Source organism: Protopterus annectens, chromosome 6.part0, assembly GCF_019279795.1.
Source record: "Protopterus annectens isolate FY-2018-M chromosome 6.part0, PAN1.0, whole genome shotgun sequence".
In the NCBI taxonomy this organism is placed as follows: domain Eukaryota; kingdom Metazoa; phylum Chordata; order Ceratodontiformes; family Protopteridae; genus Protopterus; species Protopterus annectens.
The window spans coordinates 380,214,102-380,227,149 of NC_056737.1; the positions used below are offsets into that span (position 1 = coordinate 380,214,102).

A 13,048-nucleotide genomic window follows, 5' to 3' on the forward strand; every position below is an offset into this window, starting at 1 on the left:
CTGACCCAAGTATATCCCATCTTGTGACTTGTTTTTCAACCGTATTCATGGACAGCCTAAACATATAATTCCAAGGCTTCTTTTACAGTAAACTCTCAGTTAACCGGCACCCATGAGGATTGGTAGATGCCAGATAACTATAGTTTCTGGTTGCTTGAGAGTTACTATTAAAAATAGGCCTGACTAATAGTGTGCCCTATACTATTTGTTTGGTCTGACTTGTTCTCAGGTTGGGGAGAGAGGGAATATATTCCTATCTTCCTTTTTAAAACTCTAAAAATGTAAGGTATGTTTCTGCAGGGGGGGGGACAAAGTGCAACACATGAAAATTGTATTGTATTTCTTCGATTTTTTTTTTTTTTTTTTCGCCAGTTGCTTGACAGTGCCTGTTGCTGGAGTTCGGTTAACTGAGAGTTTGCTGTATTTCTTTACATGTAGCTTTAACAATAGGAGAGAAACTTTCAGCAAATATCTCTACTTTCAGACATTCTGATAATAGCAGAGACCATTTTAAGTTTATATAAAACAAGCATTTGTTATCTCATGCAAACATTTCATTAACAGTAAGAGAGAACATTGTAGGACAGTGTCTTGTCTCCTATGATGATTTCATTTACAATTCTACAGTCTTGAGGACTGTCCAGGCCACGTGAGATGAGTGTCTGTGTGTGTGTGTGTGTGTGTGTATATATATATGTGTGTGTGTGTGTGTGTTTGTGTGTGTGTGTTTTTGTTCGCATGTATTTGTGTGTTAGTTCATTTCTTTAACTCATAGGCTTCACTTACACCCTGGTAACATTTTGCTAGAGTGGGACTTTACTTCAGCTGGTACCCCGTTTTTAGGCCCAATACCATAACAAGCAATCCTTTATTAATGTGGCAGGGGTGTTTGTAGCTCATTGTCTCCCTCTGTGTTTAGGGAAGCATCACCTAATGTGCACATACTGGTGCATAAGTCTGACTACGGCAGTACAGGATTTCTTCCATGCTACAACACATTTCTGTATGTTGTAGTTATATAAGCTTGCACTGTACACTAAGCACAGAATAAATCAGTTCCCCTGCCTTGTGCATTTTTAAATTGAAGCTGTGGATATGACATTGTATGCTTTTCTGTGCTCACACCGAGTTTGCTGTAGCCATATGTCTGTGCAGCTGAGTTGCACTTCATTGTGACCCCAGCCAAATGAACCCACAGAGAAATCTCCCATGTAAGTACAGATCCGTTTTTATTCATATTGGTACAAATTATGTCATCTGCAAGGATTCTCTGACTGTTGGTAGGGAACTCACAGCCCTCTTAGATAAGTATAGCTTGTACTGGTGTTGGGACATATTTTTCACAAATCACCTATAGAAAAGATAGTCAGGTCACTGTGAATGAAAAGATTTTTGGGGTAAATACCTACATGGAAAAAATGTCCTGTTTTAAAATGGAAATGTGTAGAGCATCCAAGACTAGTTTTGGGCACACGTGTTCTGACAGGATGGCATGCATTTGTCAAGATCAGGGAAGAGAATTTTTGCAGCAGATATTTTTCAATATTTTTCAAAATACTAGGCAGGATTTATGCCAGGGTGAAATTTTAACACTTCACAGATAGCAACATTTGATGCGTGTCTGATTATTGTTAATGCTAGGAGCATTAATAATAATTTTCTTATTGCAAAATTTGCTACGTTCCCACAACATTGTTTTTGTTATTATTTGTGAAACGGTTAAAGAACAATGACTGGAAATGAGTTCTGTCAAGGTATAAATGTTTTTACTGTAACAGACGTTCTAACAAAAATCGAGTGGAGGTGTTATGATAGGAATTAAAAATAATTATGAGATCTCCGATTATTACATACTCAGTGATAACACCAATACTGTAGACCATGTAACTGTGAAAATAAAGACAACCCTGGAACATATAACAATTGTTGGAGTGTATAGACCACCAAAGTCAAGTGCAGATGACCTAGAGGAATTCATACATTTCTTGCATGGAACACAGGTGGGAAAAATAATATTAGCTGGGGACTTAAATTTACCAGAAACAGACTGGAATAATATTGATTCAGCAACGTTGGTAAGAAATTATTCACAACATATATTCAGGAACAACAATTGCTTCAGATTGTGAAAAAAAACTACCAGGGGATAGAACATACTAGACATTGTTTGTGTTCCTAAAGAAATGAGTGTTTCTTCAAATCAAGTTTTACTACAATTGATGTGCAGTAATCATGGGGGTATAAAGGTTAATTTGTTGCTAGATAATTCTGCCAAACTGAAATCTAAACCAATGCACATAAGGTTAATTGCATGTTATATGGAAGCAAAACGGTCATTATGTAAAACTAACTTGAATGAGGTGTTCAGTGGAAAAAGCTGCAGATGGAATGTGGAAAGTTTTGAAAGAGAAATTGAGTGCAAAAAATCAAAAAAATGTTTAACATAAGGATTTAAGCATACAACATTGGGGGATATATTTCCATAAGAACAAGATAGCTGATTAAGGTGACAGTCAAAAATATAAGAAATGGAAGAGAGGTTGAACTATAACTTTGACAACTGAAATAAACAAGCTGGACAAACAGATTAAGCATAGTGTGAGACAAGATCAAGAAAAATTTGAAGAAAATGCATATAAAGATATTGAGCATAATAGGAAACCTTTTTATAGATACATAAGAAGTGGAAGGAGTAGAGACGCACAAACTGATGAACTGTGTGCAGATTCTAAAATTTATTCTCAGACACAACAGATAATAGATATATTTATAAAATCTTATGTGAAACAGTTTGGCTCCACAAAAAGGGTGATAAGTTGTCTTAGTGACAGCCAGGTAACCCCAGGTACTGGAATCAAATTAGATTATACTGAAAATCAGCTGCACAAACTGGATCCAAGCAAAGCACAGGGAGGAGACGGAATTAGTAACAGTGATCTGAGAATACTTCAGCATGACCTGAGAACACTTCAACAAGAACTTACGGTACCATTGTATTTATTATTCACTTGGTCAGATAAATAAGGGGAGATTCCTCAAGATTGGAGACATGCGTTTATTAAACCTATCCCTATCTTCAAGAGAAAGGGGAGTAGGACCAACCCAGAGTCATATAGACCCTTAGGTCTACTTTCATGTTGTGAAAAAATAATGGAGAAGGTAATATTGGATAAGGTATTGTCGGAACTGGAGTTGGGACTTGAAACCATATATCAGCATGCGTATGTTGAAAACAGATCTATTACCACCTGGAACATGATATTCTATAACAATATAATAACAGTGATGAATGAAAAATTGTGCTATGATGTAATTTATATAGATTTAACTTCAGAATTTGACAGGGTCATACATAAAACACTGATCAATAAATTAGTACAGCTAGGTACTGATGTACTCTTAATAAGATGGATAGCTGCATGGCTTAAAAATAGAACATGGCAAGTATCGTACAGCAACTGGACCAGTGAAATCTGTGGTTACAGTCATGGTGTCCCACAGGACGCTGTCCTAGGCCCTTACTTGTTTAGACTGTATCTTTCACACCTAACTTTTTCATCTGAGGTGTTCTACAGTCTATATGCAGATGACCTGAAATTGGGTAAACCGATTACATGTGTTACAGATAAGACATGTCTGCAAAATAACTTAACTAAATTGACCATTTGGGCACAGGAGAATAATATGCTGACGAATACATAAAAAACTAAGCATATGAAATTTGGGAGATATAAACTAAAAGTTGAACATTTAATACAGCACACAGTGATTGAAAATGTAGATTCATTTAAGGACCTGGGTATATGGGTTGATTTAGCTATGAGTTTTTCTAATCATATCAACCAATTGGCTAATGATAGTTCTAGAGCTATAGATTGTATAAAAAGATTTATAAAATCTAGGAAATCAAAAATGATGAAGTCATTGTTTGTTAGTTACATTAGACCCAAACTTGAGTATGGAATAACAATATGGAAACCCTATAAGAGAACAAGCATGAGTAAACTGGAAAGAGTACAACGGAAATATACCAAGGGCATCAATGGATGTGAAAATTTAAGTTATTATGAAAGACTAAAATATCTGAACTTGTACAGTGTTTCTTACAGATATCTAAGAGGAGATCTTATTCAAGTATATAGGGCATTTAGAGACAACTAACTCTGGGAATGTTTGGGGTTATCAAAAAGTACTAGAGAATCATCAGACAACCTGTGCAGAAGATTCTGTAAGAATGAGAAGTGCACTAACTGGTTCTCTGACAGAGTAGGTGATGCATGGAACATACTACCAAATTACATTAAAGCAAGTAACTAGTTTAGATATTTTAAGAACAGCCTGGACACTTATTATGGGAGCAAGTGTTTTGGCTATTGGCAAGCTAGAAGGGCATTAATGCCTATGCTTGAAATATTTGTATGTATGTATGACTTGCAAGGCTGAATACTCAGTCCTTGGTTTCAGTACCATATGAGGGACTAAGAATCAGATGATAGGCTGTGGTGAAGTCCTCCTTTAGCTAAGTCAATTTTAAAATCCCCCTCTAGTCTCAGCAGGTGCTGAATTAATCATGGTAAAGGTTTGACTTTAGTTGCCTTTCCTTTGACACAGACAGTAAGGGACACCCCCCAGCTCTTACCCCAGGAACATTTTCCATTGTACATACACTAATCTTTTAGTCATTGAACTGGAGGTTATTGCTGAGTATCCAGTTCCTGGGAGCAATCTAAATCATCTAGTCACTGGTTGGGGTTACTCAACACCGACTTCCCCCAGGGTCTTCATGAAGGTCCGATGGCTCAACTCAAAGGTTTCTTGTTTTTTTTTTTCTTCCATGTATAGGCTTGTACATCAATGCTTGTGTGTCACATGTTTGTTTGAGGTCTGGGGCCTAAATTGCAGGTACTGGAATGCACCCTTAGTAGTGCCGGACCGAGTATAGGGCTGTCATATCTGTACAATATCCTTGATAGGTGCACTCTCTTGAGGGCTAGATCACCTTTATTTACCAGCCATCGTGTTTGCATTTATTTATGTATTTGTTTAACTGGGTGGACAGACTGGCCCTAACTGGGTTGTTTGGGGAAAAAGGCTTTTTTCCCAGAGTTGTGGCTAAAGGCGATAGGAGAAAAAAAATGTTCCTTTTGTGGGCTCTAAGCAAATAATTAAGACTCCTGTTGGATAATATGCATATCCGAACATACTGACTGTAGTGTATCACAGAGCACCACAGACTTGTCCCCTTAAGAGAGATTATAGGAGCCTTGTCCCTGGAGCTGGTGGGGGCAGGGACTTTTGCACATGGACAACTTTGTGGATTGAGGACCCAAAGACATTCTGTCTCTGATACAGATAAGATCCTTGACTCCTCACCTTACATTTCCTCCCCGCTCTCAGATGTCCCTCTTATTTGAAGTGACCCTAAGGCTCATGATGCCCTCAGTGATGTACTCAGCAACAGTGATGGTCAGCACTTGGGTAGAAATGTAGTTTTCTCTTAACTGAGCTGGCCTTTTCCCTGCAGTATCCCTATGAAGACATAATATGCCTGTGAATTCCATCCTTTGTTTTGGAATAATTAGATGTGACAAAATGTGGCTTGTATTATAGTATACCACTACTGTCCATTAAGATTTGATTTCAGATTTTCGTAAGATGTACAAGCTTGTACAATATTTGTTTGATCTTTTTGTAATTTAAAACTTTTATGGTTTGTATTTGTTCTGTAGTAGGAATAGTGTCCGCAGTTTCTTTATGTATCTGTCTTCTGTTTTTTAATTCCCTATAGAATTGGAGAGATCCTAGAAATTTTGTCAGAACTTGTTTTGAAGCAGGCCAATGCAGATGATACATGGGATTGCGACAGGTCTGTGCCTTTTTTTGTATAGTTCCCTGTTTTTCCAAGTTAGTTGTACTAGAAAGATATGTCTTGCTCATCCCTTCTAAAACCTTTGAGTCACTAGAAGGTATGTGATGTTTCTTGTTAAGGATACATTAGAAGTTACTAAACTTTGGAAGTACCTGGAATGACAGCTGAGGAAGAAAAATGTAGGCTGGATGGCAAGACTACTATGATATGAAACAGGCTGCCTGGCTTAGTTAAGTGAACCACATCAGCTGAATGTTTTAAATCCACTCTGTACATATAGAATGATTTAGTTGTTAAACGTTCTGACAGCATATTAGGCCATCTTATCTGTCTGGTAATCATTACACTGTACATGTATGCAACACTATTGGAAATGTTCATTTCCTTGCACATGTATCTGAAACACACTGACAGACACTAATCCTTTTTTTATGCATGTGTATGTCCCTTTCTTCTGAATGCTCCTGGGGTACTATAAAGCTATATGGGCTCATTCTTTTCTGTTTAGGTATAGGTATCTGGGTCTTTCCTTTTACAGTTAAGTTGCCAGCTTATAACACCATCTGCATTTGCCTACTGAATGAATGTAGCTCATATACTAACACATAGAACCTTTCCATATAACTCCAAACTGTCATTTACTTGCCTCATAAGCAACACACTGAACATGGCAGAAAGTGGTGATGTGGCCATCATTCATTTATTCCTTTAGTATATAACTCTTATTTTGATGCTGCAGAATATGCATGTTTAGCTTCAGTTCCTATGTTAAATTTATGGTAATGCTTGCATGAACTATATTTGCTTTAGTGCCATTTGCTACCATGACTGTGATCCTCTATTCTGCAAATTTGCTGCTTTGATTTCTCGTCAGGTTCTCTGGTCTTGATACCCTACACTGTGAAGAGCACCATGGGCTTTTATTTTCTCGCCTTTTTTGTTGAAAAGGTTTAGCTTTGTCTCATGTGAAGTGTTTCCCTCCAGTGTTTATGCTAGGAGTTCCTTGCTTGACCAGAACCTGGGTTGTTTCTTAGGACATTTGTGTACTGCCATGTGGCTGGCTGTCAGGTACACTTGTGGTTTAGTAGGGGATCTTTTTTGTTTGGCTCTAGCTGCTCTGTAGTGAGAAGTCTGATAGCTTGATGAGGCTGGTGGCTGTAGAACTGTCCCAGTGATTTTGCATGTGTGTTTCTCTGGTTTAATAGTGACAGTGGGATATCTGTCTTGCCACTCTCACTGATTTATATAATTCTGATTGATGCATCCTTATTGTCTCTTAGGTGGGAGTTAGAGCCAAACTGTTCTAGATTTGACAGCTGTTTTGTGTTCTTTAATTCATGTGCAATGGAGCATTTTTGGAGCCAACTAGATATTGTCATTTTAAGTAGAACTATCATTTAAATGATTATTATAATTTGCTGTTGTGCTTTCTTTGGGTGTACTTCTGGTCTTTAACTACTTTTGGGTGAAAATCTTATTTGGTTCTCTTGTTACCAACTGTCTTAAGTCAGCTGTAAGCATGAAGCTTTACTGTTTTCTGAATCCTCAGACTCCTGCATTCCTCATACACATGGTGACGTTATCTGTTTATTTTTTCTGATTCAAACCCAAATTTATACTAGGGACTGGCAAGGCAAGTGTCTTAACATTGCCTGCCAAAGCTTTGCCAACCAAATAAGTAACCCTTAAATAGAACTGTTACATCTTTTGTTGTAGCAGTGTTTTAATTTTGCATTTCACAGTGCATTTGTTTAAAATGAATGTTCACATTGCATTAGTCATAACATTGCAGTTGTAATTGAACCTTTTTTTTTATTTAGGACTTATTATTTTGAGTGTTTATTGTGGCTAATTACCATGTTAATAGCTCCCTAAGAATCCACTCAGTGGTCAGAGATCTGGATACGCACTTAGTATCCTTACTTTTGACCACCACATGACCACAGTGGTGTGGAAATCCTTTTATGTTGCACAACTTATAAGTAAGGACATGGCATCTAAGTCCAAAGAGGTCATTATCCCACTGTATTCTGCCCTTATAAGACCAGTCAGAGTACAATGTTCCCTTTGGTATGTACCTGACCAGGCATATGCAGCAACTAGAGGTTCCTTATAAAAAAAAAATAATAATAAAATAAGAAGCGTAACAAGCCTACCTTACAGAGAGCACCTTAAAGCCCTTTCTCTCTAGTTCATCTACTGTAGGTTGCTGAGTGGTGATCTATGCCTGGCTTACAGGGCATCAGAAACCCCACATTTATGGATCTCCTACATATTCATAAGTCAAAGAATACCAGAAATACAAAGTGTAGGGACCTAAATTTTGTCTGTGACTTAAACAGAACATGCTGGAGAGACAGATGTGTCCCAGAGACTACCCCTCCTATGGAACAGGCTTCCCATTCATATGAAGCTGAGTTCATCTGTTACAAAATTTATGTATAACCTAGACCAATGGATGGGAACAGGAAATTTACACTGAGCCTGGCACCCCATGTCCCTTATGGATGGAGGTAGCTTATAAATGCCTGGCCCTCAATGTTCTGTTTGGTTACAGACATCATTATTCTTCCAGAAAAACTTGGCTTGGCTTAGAAAGGCTCCCCAGGTCATTAGCCTATAAACAGTCTGAGTCTGTGAATCTGTGATGGGGCTTTTTGATAGTCTCTGTTTGGATGTGTTAGTAATTGAAGGTCATCATTGCTTGTAGCAGTTTTTTAGATACAAAAGTGGCATAAAACAGGGCCATCTATTTTGCTTTGCTTGTCAACCTGCATGGGTGGGTTGCACAAATTCCTAATGTTTTTTTTCCGCTGCCATAGGAAGAAAAGCTTTGTAATATGGTCTTCCATTTTTGAATGAGATACCCTGTGTTCCCAATTACCATTCCAAATCTGCTAGAAATACTCATTCCCTGATGTTTTTTGTAGGGTGTTTTAAATATATGACCGGTCTTTCTTGAACAAGACCGCCATGATAGCTGACTTGATTCAAAGAACAACCTGGCTTTTGTAATAGAGACTTGGTTACAGTCCATTAATGGCCTTCATATATCAGTAGCAGTTCCATTTGGTTCCATGTCATGCAGTGTTTCAGTGGAGATGGTAAGACTGTGGAAGGAAGTTGTTTTAAATCCATGCTGAAACTGAGGAAGGTTCCCATGAACAATACTAGTTTATTTGATTGTATCTTGGAATAGCAGAATTTTCCATGTTTACCATCCATTTGGTGAGTTAAGTATTTCATCATCTGGGTTTGTGATGATTCAGTGGATTTTGAGACTTTCTTTCACTTATAAAAGTCATGAGATGGGTTCAGGTAACTACCAGTGTGATCCCCAATAAGGGTCATTCATTTATTTATGCCACTCTGGATTCTAGAATGGAGCCTGTCTCTTGGTCAGAACACCACTTGGTTTGTTTCCGTGTGGACCCCCCCCCAATTAGGTCTTCCTGTCTTGAGCTGGCCAGTTGGAGTTTGAAAAATGCTATAGAAGTCCTGATCCCTCTGACTGACCAGCTGCTGTATGTATAATCCTCATGAGAATGAAACTGGAAACTGGGCTGAGACTGAAAATGGTCCAGTGAGATCAGTGCTCTCTCCAGTTAACAAATTGTATAACTACAAATAAACGACTTTGCTTAATATGAGTTCTGATATGTTGACCTATTTGAGGTTTTATATTTGATTTTTTTGTGTGTACCCCTCAAACTGTGGACTGGAAACAGGTCAGTTAAATTTTTCCAGATTGTCAGCTTCTATCTAAGGCTAGGAGTTTTTCCATCCAAATTGAGTGTCCTTGTTTACTCATGTCTTTTATTCCATGTTTGAATCTTTGTAAACTGAGGAATTAATGGTTTTTCTAATCTGCCTTTTGTTGACCTGGTTTTGAGAAGATAGTTTCCATACAGCTGAGTCTTGCCTGAGTTCTCTTGGCTTCCTTGATACATTTTAGTCTACTTTCATAAAACAGCACAGTACAGAGAATACTTTCATGACAGCTGTTAATGACCTGCACTGGTGAGGGTTCAGTGTTAAATATTGATCCTTTTTGAACTTTCAGCTGTGACACTATATATCATGGAATCCTACTAGAGAACCTACATTTCCGCTGTGGCTGCCCATTACCAGTTAAGGTGCTTGCAGCAGGTGATTTCAGATATGTGTTCTTCCATGGCAACCCACTGCAATGTGGGAGCCCTCTAGGTTCCATTCTTCACCTTTGTCATTGATGCTGTATATGCATCCTCATTGAGGTTTCATTTAAAGAAGGGTTCGAGTCATTGATCTGCTCAGGGATATGGGTTACTATAATAACATTAAATAAACTGCATGCCATCGTTCTTTTTAATTTTGTTTTTGTTGACCCTTCCGCCATCTACTTTATCAAGATGCTTCTTATTCTAACTCCACAACAAGGCAGAGAGAAAAAAGGTAAAGGCGTACCTCATTATGGAGCCAGTCATAATAGCATGGGAGGCCTTGCTATTTTCTGTCCTTCACCCCAACCTGTTATGTATGACATGCATTGATGCTAGTGCAGTTTGTATGCAAGTGCCTCCCATCGCAAACAGTCTGTCTGCAATATCCTTGTACTTTATCTGCCCAAGTTGCAATGCCTGGTCACCAGCAGGGGCAGTAACCAGGCAGAAACCCACTTTCCCCCGCATAGGCAAGCCACTATTTAAGGTGCTAATTCTCACACATTCTCCAGCTAGCCTGTCCCTTATCCAAGCTCATTACCAAAACCCAGGTATCCTGGATCACAGCCAAGACTCCATCCTTCCACATCATGGAGTTGGCTTGGATGCCATCCTTAAGGTGAGAAGTAATTTGAGGTTTAGTTTAGGCAAGACTGTGGTAAAGGTTATTCATATGCAATCCTCAGGTCTTCCTCTGTGGTTTACGTTTCTCTCTGTGGCAAATGGGCTTATTAAACATACCCACTGCTTCCACATATGTGGATAATATGTGTGCAGATTCCACCCTGTGCCACAAAATAATGTATTTAGAATCAGTGTATAAATCCCACGTACTGCCCCTTCAGTCATATGTGACAAGTAGAGGTAGAACATTTGATCTTAAAGGTGTCTGGAAAATGCACAGTGCTGCCTCATTTTATAGATAGCACTGGCCACACCCAAATAAGTTTTATAAGCTGCAGTTGAGTGCTGTCCCTGGCTCCCTGGGATTTCAGTCATCTTAGAATCCTTTTCCTTTCATCATAGCTTGCCGACAGTAATTGAAGCTTTGCAGAAGTTATTAACACACATGCACACACAATATTTTCCAGAGAGGAGAATAAAAAACTCGCCAGTACCAACACCTACTCCCCATTTTATGGGACCACTTCTGCCAGTTGGTCTACCCTGGAAAAACAATGCACAAACATGTAATTTCATAAGTAAATCACCAATCACAAGCATTTAAAACTGAACAGTGAAATTCTTCACTTTTCAGGTGAAATACTTTATTTCAAGTAAGTATGCAAACAGGACTAATCTTCCAAAAAAATTTAAACAAGCTCTAAAAAGAGTGATGCAGCAAGCTATCAGCTAGTCTGTATCCTGACTAATTTTATCTGAAGATGTACTTTTCCTTATCAGTCCCTAGATTTCAAGGTCAGAATAAAATCTGCAAAGGGGACTTCCCAAGATGGCTGCCCACTGATCAACAGGTTGATAACTTCCCCAGTGTGAAAACTGCAAAACTGAAAAAAAAAATCCATTAAAAACCATCAATTTGGGTAAAATTCAGTTAGTTGGATAATACTTGTACTGTCTGGATGCCAACAAAGAAAAAAAATCAAGCTGAAAAGGAAAAGAAAAAAAATCTTATTGGGAACAATCTTGTTGCTGTTAAGCAAAAAGCTGTTTAAATTTCAGCTTTAGTACAGGAAATGGCTTGCAGTAATTTACAGGAAAAACTCAGAGTTATGTACAGTAAGTGGAGTTAATAAAGGAATATTAAAAGTCAAATAATAAAAGGCTGAAAAAATAGAAGAAACTCAAAGTAGCTATTCAGATGAACTGTTAAAACTGCAAAAGTCAGAGGTTGAAATGAAGAAAAAAATGAACATCAAGCTTCTCAGGAAGATCTCTTTCAAAAAAAACAATGTCAGAATAGAGAGCACACACAGTAAAATGTGGATGTTCTGCTCTTATACAGAGATAGTGGAAGGAACAGACTGCTTTTTTTAATTCCAACGTATGTGTATTGACATCTCTTTTTACAGTCATGGTGCAGTCTGTGCGTGGCTCACATTCTGTTTCTCCCTACTGGCTAGGATGTATTTGACATACAAGATAGGCATTTAGTGAACATTCAAATGTAGCCCAATACTGGGGATTATACACTTCTTATAATTCTTTTATCTCATGACTAGACTCCCATAGCGTCCCTTTACTATTCTGTCAACATAGTACATTTGACTCTTCTATTGTCATTCCAAATGCACATCTACCAAAGTAAAACAAATAACTTCTTACAGATATATTGAGTAGCGTCATCAAATTCCACTGTCCCCTGTTCTGACACTTTATACATTTCTTTCATGTCATTTGGGGAAAGGTCCAAGTTTAACAGGTGGGTTTCAAGTTTATTCTTTTCCTACTTTTGATGGGCTCAGTTCCAGTTTTCCCATTATTTTATTAAATGTTTACCCAGTTTAGTTTTTTTGGCTTTCAACTCCATGTCCATTATCTCAATCATCATTGTACATACCCCTCTAATAGCTGGTTCTGCTGGTGATTTCCATTTTCTAGTAATCCCTTTTTTTTAATCGTGGGTAATAATTAACCCACATGGTTGTCTATGATCATGCTAATAAGGGTTAATAAAAAAGTCTACCTAGTTAATATTCTATCCTGCTTAGTTATCCTTTGAATTAGCTGCTAAAGGTTATTTTTGCACATAGTACATTCTTTAGACTCCCAAAAGATATGCTCCCATGATATCATATATTGTCCCATACACCTACTGTTGAATTTGGGTATATCTCTACCAATCTAGTTGGAGTATAAAAGTATTAAACCTCTTGGCCTTTGCAGCGTATCTTAAAATCCTACACACTCTCACCCATTCCTTTTATGTCAGAAGAATATCCTGTCTTCTACTCCATCCTGCCATCACAGATTGGAAGAAGTGCTTCCTTTCTTCAGCATATGCACTATATGCCCT

The 13,048-nt window shown here is 38.0% G+C and overlaps 1 protein-coding gene across 4 annotated transcripts in view; it reads left to right on the top strand.

Moving 5' to 3' along the window:
* The window catches only part of ABCD4 (ATP binding cassette subfamily D member 4), a 1,648,172-nt gene that overhangs the window by 1,036,113 nt on the left and 599,011 nt on the right, over positions 1–13,048 (top strand). For all 4 annotated transcript variants that reach the window (XM_044074118.1, XM_044074117.1, XM_044074119.1 and 1 more), the window contains one exon: positions 5,789–5,866. In XM_044074118.1, the coding sequence (XP_043930053.1) occupies positions 5,789–5,866 (78 nt within the window). The remainder of the gene's footprint in view (positions 1–5,788; positions 5,867–13,048) is intronic.